This window comes from Lagenorhynchus albirostris, chromosome 7 (genome assembly GCF_949774975.1).
Source record: "Lagenorhynchus albirostris chromosome 7, mLagAlb1.1, whole genome shotgun sequence".
Lineage (NCBI taxonomy): Eukaryota > Metazoa > Chordata > Mammalia > Artiodactyla > Delphinidae > Lagenorhynchus > Lagenorhynchus albirostris.
The window spans coordinates 67,604,131-67,622,116 of NC_083101.1; the positions used below are offsets into that span (position 1 = coordinate 67,604,131).

The following is a 17,986-nucleotide window of genomic DNA, read 5'->3' on the forward strand; positions in this document are numbered from 1 at the left end:
GAGCCACGTGATATATCACATGCAGAAGAGGCAGTGCAAAACAAATAGGCACCCTATATGACCTTCAGGGACCTTTCAACTAAATGCTTAAGAAGGGAGATATTTTTTATGCTTGCCTTTGTAAGTCCCATAGCACCAAAGATGTCTGTCTCCTTGTTTCAAAGGCAGTTTTCCACTGGAGGTCGTATGTGTGTTGGGGATACGTTACTCCTAGAATTTTGGCGGCTTTGTCTAATGAAGGAGCTTTAACCTTAAATGGAAAAAAACTGAAGTTTACCAGGAAGAAGGTCCAAGACACCTTTAACATTTAAGATCAGTTTTTCATAGGCAAGTGATACCAGATTAAACATTATTTGTTATGTAGACTCTTGTAAGTAAATTTCTTATTTGACATAGGTGGTTGTCCGGGAGCACGTGACTATTCAGGGGGATGGGTGTGGGTAGAATGGGATTCATGTTCAGAGTCAATATACATTCATTAAATGTTTGTTAAAAATACTTCAAATCTATTAATGTTAATAAATAAGTAGGGATGCATACTAGGACGTCTCCAATTATTCAGAGATATATAATGAATATACAATATAAGCATAGTCATGTGTAGATACTTTTTTATTGAGATATAATTGACCATATAACATTGTGTAAGTGTAAGGCATGTGAGTTGATTTGATCCATGTATATATTACAATATGATTATCACTTTAGCATTAGCTAATGCTATTATCATGTCACATAATTATTCTTTCTTTTTTTGTAGTGGGAACAATTGAGATCTAGTCTCTCAGCAACTTTCAAGTTTACAATATAGTCTTGTTGTCTATAATCACTAGGCTGTGCATTAAATCTCCAAGACTTATTTATCTACTAGTTGCAAGTTCATACCCTTAAAGGACATCTCCCCAATTCCCATGCCTCCGAGGCCCTGGTAATCACCATTCTACTCTCTGTTTTTACGTAGTTACTTTTTGAAGAAGGGACAGTGCTGAATCGATTCATCCTGTTGGGACCAAGTGCCACACAGAGTTTCCACATGAAAAAGGCTCATTTTGATTCTCATGAAAGACATTCTAAATTAGAATTAAATAATTATTTTAAACATGGAATAAAATGTAGAGCATTAAAGAATGACTTTTTTAAGCACAAGAGTGAGACAGAGAGAGTTAAGGGGAAAATGAGAACTCGGGACTTAGGAGATGCACAGGGATGGCATATCTTCTAACTCCTTTTCTCCCTGTGCAAAGCAAGACCACTACTAACCATCTGTGGTGCTCCAGAACGGACTCCAGTTCTAGCCCCTAGGTTTTCAGCATCCAGTTTGACCCCCAGATTAGGGTAGTGAGCATCTGAGGATAGCTTTACACACCATGTCCGCAGGTTCATATAGCTTCCTTTTTAATGACCAAGTTCATTGGTATCAAGTTTTCTTTCCCGAAAGAAACTGTTACGATAATATGTCATGGAACGTGAAAAGCAGCCCAGCAGTGCATTTGCACTTCTTTCTCTTGGGTGTTCTCAGAATTTGTTATTCCTCTTGAGGTCTTTGTAAAAAGCCCTAGAAATGGCAAAGTATTTTAACCGGCTCCTTAGGGACACCCTCCTGCACTATGGCTCCCGTGAGTACTGAAAGTCTCGCTTGAAGTGAAGGAGGAAAACAGTGTTCCAATACTCCGTGAAGTCCCAGCTGAGGCTCTCAATCTGCTGGTCTTGTCCAATTCATGATCATTTTCGGACCCATGGTCTAAAGGACCCAGAGTCCTTCTGGCATAAATTGCTGACATGGTTTTATGTCTGTTCTCTTGTAAAAAGCTCAGAGTGTCCTTTTGGATGACCAAAAAAAGAGAGAGAGATAAGCAGATGGACTGTCTTACTTCAAAATTCTTTGCCCATGAGTCTGTATTTGAAAGGCAGGAGGTACTCAGAGAAATACAGTAACCTGTTCTTACTTAGCAGCACCCTTTGGCTTTTGAAAATCAAAGGCAAAGCTTCATGAGCCTAACACAAGTGCAATTGTCCTTAAGAACTCTGGCATTTAATATACACATTTATCAGATTTTCTTGTAACGGTTCACTAACACCAAGGATGGGTCTGGTTGCGTCACCAGAAGGATCTGTTTGCTTAGAGAGGAGATGTGAAGAATTTTTAATTTAAATTGATGTATTTACCAGATCCTTCTTTTATTCTTAATGAGAGATGAATCGAATATACCTTCCTCTTTTAAAGATTTATGTAAGCAGGGAGGAAAAAAGCCAACAAATGGCTAAAGCCTGGAAAGAGAGCTTTTAATTTTCCATGGCAATTCATCTCTTCTAAGGTTGTTAAATTATGGTAATAGAAACTAAGGTAACATCAGGATGTTAAGTATTGGAAGAGTTTGGATGGTTTGTTATGTGTTAATTAGAGACCAATAAAGTATGCTTCAAGCCTATACTAATCTCATTATAAGTGAATTAAAATAATTCACAAATGATAGCTTGATGTTTAGGTGATTTCCTTTTTTGAGAAAAGGAACTAAGCCAAAATTAACAAATGACTGGTTAGGAGTAAAGAGCTGATATAAATAAGGAAATTTCTGTCCAAATTTGGTTTAAAATATATTTTTATTTATATTTTGTTCTTTTTATACTTGAACCAGTTTCTGATTTATTAATTGGTACAATATTTAACTCACTAAATGTAGTCCTGTAGCTGTTTCATAGTTTTCATTGAGCAGATGCACTTACTTAAATCCTTTGTTATTGGTGTTATTGGTGTTATTATTTTCCTCAGAAACCATTTTGGACTGAAATTTCTAATGTTTGTTTTCATTTCCAGCAGTGAATTTTATTTTGTTAAAATGTGAAGAAAATCTTTCAGCTGTTTTATGTTAACTGTTTTTTTTAAGAATTTTTTTTAAAAACAGAAGAAAATATTTTTTATTGCATAATTCTCAGATGAGGCTTTTATGCCTAGATAAATGCCTTCAATGAAGAAATTCATGCTTGGCAGGAGTTAAAATCCTTGCGGTGGAATAGTCACTTTGTTATTTAAGTAAAATTTACATTCCGCGTTAACAAACTTGAACTTTCAAAAAATACAAACTTTCCTGCCCTGAAGTTCTTTCACATTACATTTTACTGATGAGTGTGGTTCTCTTGGAGTTGTTCCCAATGTACAGGGTGTATCTAGATGTCATTTACTTACAGGCTTTAGCAGAATTGAGAAGCAGGTTATGTACTGATGTGGAAAATAAGGTGCAGTTAACCCCCAGGCTCAGCCTCCAAGGTTTAATCTAGTGTTAGGATTTTCCACGTCTTGAGTACATCTTGCTCCTTTTGTATTATTATCGTTGTTGTATACGCTTTAGAGTTAGACACACCTGAGTTCCAATCCCTAGTTCTCTCTTTCCTGAGTAGGTATATGGGTTTCAGCCTCCTAGTCTTTCTCAGCCTCAGTTTTCTTACCTATTAAGTGGGAATAATAAAGCCTTCCAGTTGTTGGAAACTTAGAGATAATGTGTACAGAATACCTAATACTGGACCAGATACCTATAGCAGACATTCAATATATAGTAGACGTTAGTATTAATATTATTGTCCACAATTTGATAGTGTCTTTTAATAACAAGGACTTTTCCAAACTCAAACATTACCACTTTACTATCATATTTCACTCAAATTAAATAAGCTCTCACTCAAAAAGTAATACAATACAGTGAAGGGAAGACTTAACTCAGGAGCAGAATTAAATTATTTGCAAATCAATATTAGGTGTTAGACAATTACAGGATGTACTTTGGAAATGGTGGCAAGTGGTTTTTTCTTTGCTATGTTTTGTGTTTGTTTGTTTGTCTTAATAGTTTTATTTCTGCAGGAACCACTGATCAAAAAGTGGCTAAAGTCCAACTGAGATTGAAAGTAACATTTCTTTATATAGAATATGATACATTTATCTAAAATGAGGGTGATTTTGTAGTTTTGAAAAGTGCCAGTATTTGAAGGACAGCAAATCAGTGTGGGAACAGAAAATTGAAAGGGTGTACCTGTCTGCCTTATGATTGCCCTTATAAACTTGGATTCTCTGGGATTGGGAGACGGGTGTGTGGGATAGAATTTTTTTTGAAGATATCAAATTGTAGACGGCAGGAACGAAGAGTCACATTTCCTGGGAATCAGAGAGTCTTCTTAAGGCTTATCTCGAATGAGCGAAATGACGGGATGACGGTACTCCCCCAGCTCAGCTTTTTTTTGTGGGGGGTGGTGGTGGTGAGTATAGCTGCTTTCCAATATTGTGTTAGTTTCTGTTGTACAACGAACTGAATCAGCTATATGTATACATATATCCCCTCCCTCTTGGACCTCCCTCCCATCCCCTCCCCCATCCCACCCATCTAGGTCATCACAGAGCACCGAGCTGAGCTCCCTGTGCTATATAGCAGGTTCCCACTAACTATCTGTTTTACACATGGTAGTGTATTTATGTCAGTCCTAATCTCCCAATTCATCCCACCCTCCCCTTCCACTGCTGTGTCCACACGTCTGTTCTCTATGTCTGCGTCTCTATTCCTGCCCTGAAAATAGGTTCATCTGTACCACTTTTTTAGATTCCACATATATGCGTTATTATATGATATTTTTTCTTCTCATTCTGACACACTTCACTCTGTATGACACACTCTAGGTCCATCCACATCTCTACAAATGACCCAATTTCGTTCTTTTTTATGGCTAATATTCCATTCTATATATGTACCACATCTTCTTTATCCATTCCTCTGTCGATGGGCATTTAGGTTGTTTCCATGGCCTGGCTATTGTAAATAGTGCTGCAGTGAACAATGAGGTGCATGTGTCTTTGGGAATTACAGTTTTCTCAGGGTATATGCCCAGTAATAGAATTGCTGAGTCGTACTGTAGTTATATTTTTAGTTTTTTAAGGAACCTCCATATTGTCCTCCATAGTGGCTGTATCAATTTACATTCCCAACAAAAGTGCAAGAAGGTTCCCTTTTCTCCACACTCTCTCCACCATTTATTGTTTGTAGATGTTTTGATGATGGCCATTCTGACCAGTGTGAGGTGATACCTCATTGTAGTTTTGATTTGCAGTTCTCTAATAATTAGTGATGTTGAGCATCTTCTCATGTGCCTCTTGGCCATCTGTATGTCTTCTTTGGAGAAATGTCTATTTAGGTCTTCCACCCATTTTTTGATTGGATTGTTTGGGTTTTTTTATACTGAGCTGCATTAGCTGTTTATATAAGTTGGAAATTTGTCCAAATATTTACTCCAATTCTGAGGGTTGTCTTTTCGTCTTCTTTATGCTTTCCTTTGCTGTGCAAAATCTCTTAAGTTTCATTAGGTCCCATTTGTGTATTTTTGTTTTTATTTTCATTACTCTAAGAGGTGGGTCAAAAAAGATCTTGCTGTGATTTATGTCAAAGAGTGTTTCTTCATATGTTTTCCTCTAAGAGTTTTATAGTGTCAGGCCTTTATAGTGTCAGGCCTTTAATCCATTTTGAGTTTATTTTTGTGTATGGTATTAGGGAGTGTTCTAATTTCATTCTTTTACATGTAGCTGTCCAGTTTTCCCAGCAGCACTTATTGAAGAGACTGTCTTTTCTCCATTGTATAGTCTTGCCTCCTTTGTCATAGATTAGGTAACCATAGGTGCTTGGGTTTATCTGTGGGCTTTCTGTCCTCTTCCATTTATCTATATTTCTTTTTTTGTGCCAATACCATACTGTCTTGATTACTGTAGCTTTGTAATAGTCTGAAGTCAGAGAGCCTGATTCCTCCAGCTCCGTTTTTCTTTCTCAAGATGGCTTTGGCTACTCGGGGTCTTTTGTGTTTCCATACAAATTGTAAAATGTTTGGTTCTAGTTCTGTGAAAAATGCCATTGGTAGTTTGATAGGGTTGGCACTGAATCTGTAGATTGCTTTGGGGAGTATTGTCATTTTCACAATATTGATTCTTCCAATCCAAGAACATGGTATATCTCTCCATCTGTTTGTGTCATCTTTGACTTCTTTCATCAGTGTTTTATAGTTTTCTGCATACAGATCTTTTGCCTCCTTAGGTAGGTTTATTCCTAGGTATTTTATTCTTTTTGTTGTGATGGTAAATGGGATTGTTTCCTTAATTTCTCTTTCTGATATTTCATTGTTAGTATATAGGAATGCATGAGATTTCTGTGCATTTATTTTGCACCCTGCAACTTTACCAAATTCATTGATGAACTCTAGTAGTTTTCTGGTGGCATCTTTAGGATTTTCTATGTATAGTATCATGTCATCTGCAAACAGTGACAGTTTTACTCCTTCTTTTCCAATTTGGATTCCTTTTATTTCTTTTTCTTCTCTGATTGCCATGGTTAGGTCTTCCAAAACTGTTGGATAATAGTGGTGAGAGTGGACATCCTTGTCTTGTTCCTGATCTTAGAGGAAATGCTTTCAGTTTTTCACCATTGTGAATGATGTTTGCTGTGGGTTTCTCATATATGGCCTTCATTATGTTAAGGTAAGTTCCCTCTATGCCCACTTTCTGGAGGGTTTGTATCATAAATGGGTGTTGAATTTTGTCAAAAGGTTTTTCTGCATCTATTGAGATGATCATGTGGTTTTTATTCTTCAGTTTGTTAATATGGTGTATCACATTGATTGATTTGCATATATTGAAGAATCCTTGCATCCCTGGGATAAATCCCACTTGGTCATGGTGTATGATCCTTTTAATGTGTTATTGGATTCTCTTTCCTAGAATTTTGTTGAGGACTTTTATGTCTGTGTTCATCAGTGATATTGGTCTGTAATTTTCTTTTTTGTGATATCTTTGTCTGGTTTTGGTATCAGGGTGATGGTGGCCTTGTAGAGTGAGTTTGGCAGTTTTCCTCCCTCTGCAATTTTTTTGGAAGAGTTTGAGAAGGATAGGTGTTAGCTCTTCTCTAAATGTTTGTTAGAATTCACTTGTGAAGCCATCTGGTCCTGGACTTTTATTTCATGGACGATTTTTGATAACACTTTCAATTTCATTACTTGCGATTGGTCTGTTTATATTTTCTAATTCTTCCTGGCTCAGTCTTGGAAAGTTGTACCTTTCCAAGAATTGTCCATTTCCTCCAGGTTGTCCGTTTTATTTGCATATAGTTGCTTGTAGTAGTCTCTTGTGATCCTTTGTATTTCTGTGGTGTCAGTTGTAATTTCTCCTTTTTCGTTTCTCATTTTATTGATTTGAGTCCTCTCCCTTTTTTTCTTGATGAGTCTGGCTAAAGGTTTATCAATTTTGTTTATCTTCTCAAAGAACCAGCTTTTAGTTTTATTATCTTTTCTATTGTTTTCCTTGTTTCTATTTCGTTTATTTCTACTCTGATCTTTATGATTTCTTTCCCTTGGGTTATTTTGTTGTTCGTCGTCTTCTTTCTCTAGTTCCTTTAAGTGTAAGGTTAGATTTTATTTTTTTTTTTTGAGATTTTTCTTGTTTCTTGAGGTGAGATTGAATTGCTACACACTTCCCTCTTAGAACTTCTTTTTCTGCATTGCGTAGGTTTTGCGTTGTGTTTTCATTGTCATTTGTTTCTATGTATTTTTTTATTTCCTCTTTGATGTCTTCAGTTGTTTCTTGGTTATTTAGTAGCGTATTGTTTAGCCTCCACGTGTTTGTGTTTTTTACAGTTTTCTTTTTCCTGTAATTGATTTCTAATCTCATAGTGTTGTGGTCAGAAAACATGCTTGATACAATTTTTTAAAGTTTTCTGAGGCTTGATTTGTGCCCCAAGATATGATCTATCCTGGAGAATGTTCCATGTGCATGTGAGAAGAACTGCCACTTTCAGGTGGAAAGTCCTGTAAATATCAATTAAATCTATCTGGTCTTGTGTGTCATTTAAAGCCTGTGTTTCCTTATTTATTTTCTGTCTGGATGCTCTGTCCATTGGTTTAAGTGGGGTGTTAAAGTCCCCCACTTTCATTGTGTTACTGTAGATTTCCCCTTTTATGGCTGTTAGCTTTTGCCTTATGTATTGAGATGCTCCTATATTCGGTGTATAAATATTTATTATTGTTCTATCTTCTTCTTGGATTGATACTTTGATCATTATGTAGTGTCTTTTTTGTCTCTTGTAACAATCTTTATTTTAAAATCTATCTTATCTGATATCAGTATTGCTACTCCAGCTTTCTTTTGATTTCCATTTTCATGGAATATCCTTTTCCATCCCTTCACTTTTAGTCTGTATGTGTCCCTAGGTCTGAAGTGGGTCTCCTGTAGACAGCGTATAGATGGGTCTTGTTTATGTATCCATTCAGCCGGTCTGTGTGTTTTGGTTGGAGCATTTAATGCATGTACATTAAAGGTAATTATCAATATGTATGTTCCTATTACCATTTTGTTAATTGTTTTGGGTTTGCGGTTCTTTTTCTTCTCTTGTGTTTCCTGCCTAGAGAAGTTCCTTTAGCATTTGTTGTAAAGTTGGTTTGGTGGTACTGAGTTCTCTTAGCTTTTGCTTGTCTGTAAAGCTTTTGATTTCTCCATCGAATCTGAATGAGATCCTTGCTGGGTAGAGTAATCTTCGTTGTAGGTTTTTTCCTTTCATCACTTTAAATATGTCCTGCCACTCCCTTCTGGCCTGCAGAGTTTCTCCTGGAAAATCAGCTGATAACCTTATGGGGATCCCCTTGTATGTTATTTGTTGCTTTTACCTTGATGCTTTTAATATTTTGCTTTGAATTTAATTTTTGTTAGTTTGATTAATATGTGTCTTGGCATGTTTCTCCTTGAGTTTTTCCTGCCTGGGACTCTGCAGTTCATGGACTTGGGTGGCTATTTCCCTTTTCATGTTAGGGAAGTTTTCAACTATAATCTTTTCAAATATTTTCTCAGACCCCTTCTCTTTCTATTCTTCTTCTGGGGCCCCTATTATTCAAATATTGGTGCATTTAATATTGTCCCAGAAGTCTCTGAGACTGTCATCATTTCTTTTCACTCTTTTCTCTTTATTCTGCTCCTCAGCGGTTATTTCCACCATTCTGTCTTCCAGCTCACTTATTTGTTCTTCTGCTTCAGTTATTCTGCTATTGATTCCTTCTAGTGTATTTTTCATTTCAGTTATTGTGCTGTTCCTCACTGTTTGTTTGTTCTTTAGTTCTTCTAGGTCCTTGTTAATCATTTCTTGTATTTTCTCAATCTGTGCCTCCATTCTACTTCCAAGATTTTGGATCATCTTTACTATCATTACTCTGAATTCTTTTTCAGGTAGGTTGCCTATTTCCTCTTCATTTATTTGGTCTTTTATTTGATCTTTACTCCTTCGTCTGTAACATATTCTTTTGTTGTCTCATTTTTTTGATGGGTGGGGCTGTGTGCCTGTCTTACTGCTTGTTTTGCCTGAGGCATCCAGCACTGGAGTTTGCAGGCAGTTGGGTAGAGTGGGGTCTTGGTGCCCTGATGAGGACCCCTGGGAGACCTCACACTGATCAGTATTCCCTGGGGCCTGAGGTTCTCTGTTAATCCAGTGGTTTGGTCTCCGTGCTCCCACCACAGAAGCTCAGGCCCGACCCCTGGCCTGGAAACCAAGATTCCGCAAGCTGTGCAGCATGACAAAAAAAAAAGAAAGGCAACAAACAAAAAGGAGCAGAACAATAACAAAGAATAAAAATACAATAAAATTAGAAAAATAAAAAATGTATTACAAAAAATAAAAATATAAGTGAAACAACAGAAAGAAAGCAAAACAGAACCACAACGGCCAAAAAAAAAAAACCCCGAAAAGGCCTTGGTGGGGGTCGGGGGGGTAGACAAGGGAGGGCAGGGCTGGGGATCAGGAACTGTGCAGCCAGAAAAGGCCCTGGGGGTGGGGTGGGGGGCATGGCTTAGGCTCAGCATGGCCAGAGGCGGCCTTGGAGGACGGTGGTTCAGGCCTGGGACCTCAGTAGGCTTGCCAGGCCCGAGTGGGTGGGGGAAATGCTATCCGCATTCCCCTCTGATGCCCTGATCCCCCGAAGGTCTCTCCCTGTCCCTGCTAATCCCCACTCTGTGGGTGGGCCCCTCCTAGTATGGGAACCCCTCTCTTCCCCCACCGCCGTTTGTTTTTGATTTGTTTTTGCTAAATGAGAAGCATTTAATTCAATCTTTTACATTATATGCTTACTTTTCCTGTTACCCAAGGATGCTTTTTTTTAAATTATTGAACTATAGTTGATTTACAATATTATGTTAGTTTCAGGCATACATCAAAGTGATTCAGATATCTGTATCTATATATCTATATATCTGTATCTATCCATCTATATATATGTTTTCTTTTACAGATTTTTTTCCATTGTAGGTTATTACAAGCTACTGAATATAGTTCCCTGTGCTATACAGTAAATCCTTGTTGTTTATCTATTTTATATATAGTAGTGTGTATATGTTAATCCCAAACTCCTAATTTGTCCTCCCCCGCATTTCCCCTTTGGTAACCGTAAGTTTGTTTTCTATATTTGTGAGTCTGTTTCTGTTTTGTAAATAAGTTTAATTATATTATTTTTTTAGATTCCATATATAAGTGCTATTATATACTATTTGTATTTATTTGACTTACTTCACTTAGTATGATAATCTCTAGGTCCATCTCAAGGATGCTTTTAGAACATACGAAGTAGGTATTCATAGTTTAAAATATCTGGGAAAAGGCTCATTTAAATTATTGAACTAGATGTTTTTCTGCTTTTTAATTTTTTTAGTAAGCATTATCTCTAATAACCCCATTGACGTTTGGATAGAACTTTTGTGAGTTATCTCAGTTGGTGATCACAACTTTAGGCACTGCCGTTTCCGTATACAGTGATATCCAGTTGACAGATGAGGAAGCAAAAACCCTGAGAGGACAAGAGGCTTACGCAAGGGGAAGAGCAAAGTCTGTGACTCAGATTGTCAAACTCCTAATTCAGATGTGTTTCCATTATTCCTTTCAGGGAGATAAGGTTAGGAAAATAAAATAAAAGGAGGGTGAAAAACATAGCATTTTAAGGTCTTCATGATTAATGCCAGAGTTCACTTTTTTAAGGCAAGAAGTCATCATTGGATCTCCTTTGTTTTAAAACCTTCAGTGGTTCCCCTCTGCCTATTGCAAAGTTCACAGTTAGAAGGCTTTTTCTTAATCTCTTTCAGTTCCCCACATACACCCAAAACTGCACAACCAAACCGCTTGAAAATGTACAAACACACCATATCTTTTCTTTCCTCTATGCCTTTGCCTATGGTTTCTTCTCCACGTATCCTTCACCCTCTTTTAATATCTATTATATTTTTACATCTATTATATAATTAATTTATTTTTAAATGTCTGTATAATGCTTACTCTGTGTGAGGCACTGTTTGAAGTGCTTCACAAATATTAACTCAGTTACTCCTCATAATAATCCCAGGAGATAAGCAATATTATCCTATTTTAAAGATGACAAAACTGAGGTATAGAAACTAAGGAATCAGGATTCCAGAAAGAAGGTTCTGCTGTCAAACTGGGTACTCTTAACCACTACAGTATGTCACATATGCACTAGGAATTTCAAAATTGAAAAACATATCACATTCAGCCAACACTGATGTCTACATGGCATGCTACCAAAGGCGTCCAGGTCATAGCATTAATTACCTTGTAAATTTACCATCAGTTGGAGCCTAGCTCTCATCTTTTTAAACTCAGAAACCTGATATTTTTCAGCAGTCACACCAAGAACAAATCCTTCTCTTGGAGGTGGACTTGCGATGACTTGGCCTGTGAGGTTAATATTTCAATTTAAAATGCCAATTTATTAACTTACAGTGTGAAGTAGAACTGTCCATAACATGGACCATTCCCATGTCAGCATGACCAGTGCCTCTGCCTCTTAGCAGTCATGTAAAAACAGACCACGCTTGGCAAATTGCTTTGATCAACATGGCATTGTAATGAGGGATATTTCTGAGATGAGCAAAAAATTCACTGGCATCAGCTAGGTTAGTGTGAGGCATCTGGACTGTGATAGCAACAGCCTAGCCAAGGGGATCAGGAGGACGTGAAGTTCATTGGCCCTTAGCCTGGGACATTGCTGGGCTGGGCACTGGCAACCTAGTATCTCTTCCATTCTCCTTTTTTTCTGTGATTCTGGCCAGCCCTTTTTTTCCTTTGTTACATTCTGCTGTTGAGTGCGTATTAATATAGTCAGTCTGGTTACAGTCAAGTCTTCAAGCCTGGGACCTTTCTATCTCTCTAAGAGAGCCTTTGTGTAATTGTATTTTCAGGTGACATTTTCTTTTTGATGACATTCTTGAGACCTAACACAAATACTATCTAGCATTTTTTACACTGAATTATATGAATATTTTCTTAATAGCGAAGACCAAGTCATGCTCATTCTTCTTTGTATTCCCGGAAGTAAATGTATTGCCCAGTATATAATAGGAGCTCAATGGGCGTGTGCTGAACAAACAAGTGAATTAGGGGGCAGTAGAGCATCACGGTTATGAGTGTAAGCTCTGAATGGCTCGGTTTCAAATCTCAGCTCTATTACTTAATAGTTGTGTGATTTTGGCAAGTTACTTAACCTCCCTAAACTTACATTTTCTCTTCTGTAAAATGGGTATAATGACAGTACCCTGTCTCCCAGTGTTCTTGAGAAGAGTAAATAAATTAATACATAGAGCAAACTTAGAAATATTCCTGGAATTCCATAACTATTAGTTATTAGTTTGATAATTCTCTCAGAATTTCATATCTTACTTGTTTTTTTATAAGTGTGACTTATTTTGAAAGAGCAGAGTACTGCTGTTCTTAAGTGTCATCATTGAACATTTAATAAAAAATTGATTGTATTTGTTCACAAGAGTTCAGTAAAATGGAAACTCCCATATATTGCTGGTGGGAGAATGCAATGGTACAACCTTTATGGAACGCAATTTGGCAATATTTATCAAGAGCCTTATAAAAGTTCTTTCCCTTTAGTGCTGTAATTCCCCTTCTAGAAACTTATCTCTCCTAAAGACATAGTCAGAAACTTGGATAAAACATACGCATGGACATGGTTTATCACATGATCACTTACCAAACCCCAAATTAGAAACTACTTAAATGACAAGAAATGGAAGAATGATTACACAAGTTATATCATTTGATGGAATAGTATGTAGCTCTCAAAATGATGTCTTTAAAGTTATTTAGTAGTGTGGAAAAATAACTCCAAAAATTTTTACTTGGAAGAAAAGCAAGCTATAAAATTGTATAAGTGGTGTTATTTCCTCTGCATTGGAAAGAAATTAATAAATCAAAATAATAGTGATTATCTTTAGATGAGACAGCAATGGGGGATTTTTGTTCTTTTGCGTCATCTTTCTTTTCTAAAACCTCCACAATGAGGATGTACTTTAGAAATGAAGATAATTCTTTAAGAATTATGACTTTCATATTCTTAGATGTGTAATTTTAAAAACCATGTTGAATGTTAAGTCCAATTTTTATCATATTCTAAATGTAAGATCTATCATATTAGTGAAACCTATCTTTAGTTTTATACCAGAGATAATTAACAGAGGATTCATTTAATATTAATATTTATCAGAAAACCTTGCATTAAATCTATTTGATTAAATAAGAACTCATTACAAGTACTTACTTTGACAACTTTTGAAGCAAAATGAATGCTTAGTTTCAACGCGTATAGAGAAATCAATTTATGTATTCAACTCCTTGAGGTCTGCTCAATTTAACATTTGATAGTAATTCCTCTAAGAGCATACTCAGAAGAAAAGAGAGGCTTTTATATTGGTACTGAGAGGAAATGGTTTTTGTAACAAAACAGTTCAAATTTGGGGCCCTTCATAGGCAGTAATGAGTTTTTTTTTTTTTCTAGGAGCTGTGAGGGAAGAAATATCCGATATAGAACATGCAGTAATGTGGTAAGTATTAAGGTTCTGTGATTGTGATAAGGTATTTATTTTATTTTATTTATTTTTTTATACAGCAGGTTCTTATTAGTCATTCATTTTATATACATCAGTGTATACACGTCAATCCCAATCTCCCAATTCATCCCACCACCACCCCCCGCCGCTTTTCCCCCTTGGTGTCCATACGTTTGTTCTCTGCATCTGTGTCTCAATTTCTGCCCTGCAAACCGGTTCATCTGTACTATTTTTCTAGCTTCCACATATATGCGTTAATATACTATATTTGATTTTCTCTTTCTGACTTACTTCACTCTGTATGACAGTCTCTAGATGCATCCATGTCTCAACAAATAACCCAATTTCATTCCTTTTCACGGCTGAGTAATATTCCATTGTATATATGTACCACATCTTCTTTATCCATTCGTCTGTCAGTGGGCATTTAGGTTGCTTCCATGACCTGGCTATTGTAAATACTGCTGCAATGAACATTGGGGTGCCTGTGTCTTTTTGAATTATGGTTTTCTCTGTGTATATGCCCAGTAGTGGGATTGCAAGGTCATATGGTAATTCTATTTTTAGTTTTTTAAGGAACCTCCATACAGTTCTCCGTAGTGGCTGTATCCCACCAACAGTGCAAGAGGGTTCCCTTTTCTCCACACCCTCTCCAGCATTTGTTGTTTGTAGATTTTCTGATGATGCCCATTCTAACTGGTGTGAGGTGATACCTCACTGTAGTTTTGATTGGCATTTCTCTAATAATTAGTGATGTTGAGCAGCTTTTCATGTGCTTCTTAGCCATCTTAATGTCTTCTTTGGAGAAATGTCTGTTTAGGTCTTCTGCCCATTTCTGGATTGGGTTGTTTGTTTTTTTAATATTGAGCTGCATGAGCTGTTTATATATTTTGGAGATTAATCCTTTGTCCGTTGATTCATTTGCAAATATTTTCTCCCATTCTGAGGGTTGTCTTTTCTTCTTGTTTATGGTTTCCTTTGCTGTGCAAGAGCTTTTAAGTTTCGTTAAGTTCCATTTGTTTATTTTTGTTTCTATTTCCATTACTCTAGGAGGTGGATCAAAAAAGATCTTGCTGTGATTTATGTCAAAGAGTGTTCACCTATGTTTTCCTCTAAGAGATTTATAGTGTCTGGTCTTACATGTAGGTCTCTAATCCATTTTGAGTTTATTTTTGTGTATGGTGTTACGGAGTGTTCTATTTTCATTCTTTTACATGTAGCTGTCCAGTTTTCCCAGCACCACTTATTGAAGAGACTGTGTCTTTTCTCCATTGTATATCATTGCATCCTTTGTCATAGATTAGCTGACCATGGGTGTGTGGGTTTATATCTGGGCTTTCTATCTCTTTCCATTGATCTATATTTCTGTTTTACTGACAGTACCATATAGTCTTGATTACTGTAGCTTTGTAGTATAGTCTGAAGTCAGGGAGTCTGATTCCTCCAGCTCTGCTCTTTTCCCTCAAGACTGCTTTGGCTATTTGGGGTCTTTTGTGTCTCCATACAAATTGTAAAATGTTTGGTTCTAGTTCTGTGAAAAATGCCATTGGTAGTTTGATAGGGTTGGCACTGAATCTGTAGATTGCTTTGGGGAGTATTGTCATTTTCACAATATTGATTCCTCCAATCCAAGAACATGGTATATCTCTCCATCTGTTTGTGTCACCTTTAATTACTTTCATCATTGTCTTATAGTTTTCTGCATACAGGTCTTTCGTCTCCTTAGGCAGGTTTATTCCTAGGTATTTTATTCTTTTTGTTGCAGTGGTAAATGGAAGTGTTTCCTGAATTTCTCTTTCAGATTTTCATTGTTAGTGTATAGAAATGCAAGAAATTTCTGTGCATTAATTTTGTATCCTGCTACTTTACCGGATTCATTGATTAGCTCTAGTAGTTTTCTGGTAGCATCTTTAGGATTCTCTATGTATAGTATCATGTCATCTGCAAACAGTGACAGTTTTACTCCTTCTTTTCCAATTTGGATTCCTTTTATTTCTGTTTCTTCTCCGATTGACGTGGCTAGGACTTCCAAAACTATGTTGAATAATAGTGGTGAGAGTGGACATCCTTGTCTTGTTCCTGATCTTAGAGGAAATGCTTTCAGTTTTTCACCATTGTGAATGATGTTTGCTGTGGGCTTGTTGTATATGGCCTTTATTATGTTTAGGTAGGTTCCCCCTATGCCCACTTTCTGGACAGTTTTTATCATAAATGAGTGTTGAATTTTGTCAGAAGGTTTTTCTGCATCTATTGAGATGATTATATGGTATTTCTTCTTCAATTTGTTAATATGGTGTATTACATTGATTGACTTGCATATATTGAAGAATACTTGCATCCCTGGGAAAAATCCCACTTGATCATGGTGTGTGATCCTTTTAATGTGTTGTTGTATTCTGTTTGCTGGTATTTTGTTGAGGATTTTTGCATCTATATTCATTGGTGATATTGGTCTGTAATTTTCTTTTTTTGTAGTATCTTTGTCTGGTTTTGGTGTCAGGATGATGGTGGCCTCATAGATTGAGTTTGGAGTGTTCCTTCCTCCACAGTTTTTTGGAAGAGTTTGAGAAGGATGTGTGTTACCTCTTCTCTAAATGTTTGATAGAATTCACCTGTGAAGCCATCTGGTCCTGGACTTCTGTTTGTTGGAAGATTTTTAATCACAGTTTCAATTTCATTACTTGTGATTGGTCTGTTCATATTTTCTATTTCTTCCTTGTTCAGCCTTGGAAGGTTATACCTTTCTAAGAATTGTCCATTTCTTCCAGGTTGTCCATTTTATTGGCATAGAGTTGCTTGTAGTAGTCTGTTAGGATGCTTTGTATTTCTGCGGTGTCTGTTGTAACTTCTCCTTTTTCATTTCTAATTTAATTGATTTCAGTCCTCTCTTTTTCTTGATGAGTCTGGCTAATGGTTTATCAATTTTGTTTATCTTCTCAAAGAACCAGCTTTTAGTTTTACTGATCTTTGCTATTGTTTTCTTTGTTTCTATTTCATTTTCTTGTGCTCTGATCTTTATGATTTCTTTCCTTCTGCTAGCTTTGGGTTTTGTTTGTTCTTCTTTCTCTAGTTTTTAGGTGTGAGCTTACATTATTTATTTGAGATTTTTCTTGTTTTGGGGGGTAGCCTTGTAAAGCTACAAACTTCCCTCTTAGAACTGCTTTTGCTGCATCCCATAGGTTTTGGATCATCATGTTTTCATTGGCATTTGTCTCTAGGTAGTTTTTGATTTCGTCTTTGATTTCTTCACTGATCACTTGGTTATTTACTAACGTATTTTTTAGCCTCCATGTGTTTCTGTTTTTTATGTTTTTTTCCCTGTAATTTATTTCTAATCTCATAGTATTGTGGTCAGAAAAGATGCTTGATATGATTTCAATTTTCTTAAATTTACTGAGGCTTGATTTGTGACCCAAGATGTGATCTATCCTGGAGAATGTTCCGTGTGCTCTTGTGAATAAAGTGTAATCTGCTGTTTTGGGTGGAATGTCCTGTAAATATCGATTAAATCTATCTGGTCTATTGTGTCATTTAAAGCTTCTATTTCCTTATTTATTTTCATTTTGGATGATCTGTCCATTAGTTTAAGTGAGGTGTTAAAGTCCCCCACTATTAATTTGTTACTGTTGATTTCCCCTTTTATAGCTGTTAGCAGTTGCCTTATGTATTGAGGTGCTCCTATGTTGGGTGCATATATATCTATAATTGTTATATCTTCTCCTTGGATTGATCCCCTGATCATTATGTAGTGTCCTTCCTTGTCTCTTGTAACATTCTTTATTTTAAAGTCTATTTTATCTGATATGAGTATTGCTACTCCAGCTTTCTTTTGATATCCATTTGCATGGAATATCTTTTTCCATCCCCTCACTTTCAGTCTGTATGTGTCCCTAGGTCTGAAGTGGGTCTCTTGTAGACAGCATATATATGGGTCTTGTTTTTGTGTCCTTTCAGCAAGCCTGTGTCTTTTGGTTGGAGCATTTAATCCATTCACCTTTAGGGTAATTATCGATACATATGTTCCTATGACCATTTTCTTAATTGTTTTGGGTTTGTTTTTGTAGGTCCTTTTCTTCTCTTGTATTTCCC

At 36.5% G+C, this 17,986-nt stretch overlaps 1 protein-coding gene across 2 annotated transcripts in view; it reads left to right on the forward strand.

Moving 5' to 3' along the window:
• ADAMTSL1 (ADAMTS like 1) overlaps window positions 1-17,986 on the forward strand; it is a 1,031,718-nt gene that overhangs the window by 605,621 nt on the left and 408,111 nt on the right. For both annotated transcript variants that reach the window (XM_060155110.1, XM_060155111.1), the window contains one exon: window positions 13,846-13,891. In XM_060155110.1, the coding sequence (XP_060011093.1) occupies window positions 13,846-13,891 (46 nt within the window). The remainder of the gene's footprint in view (window positions 1-13,845; window positions 13,892-17,986) is intronic.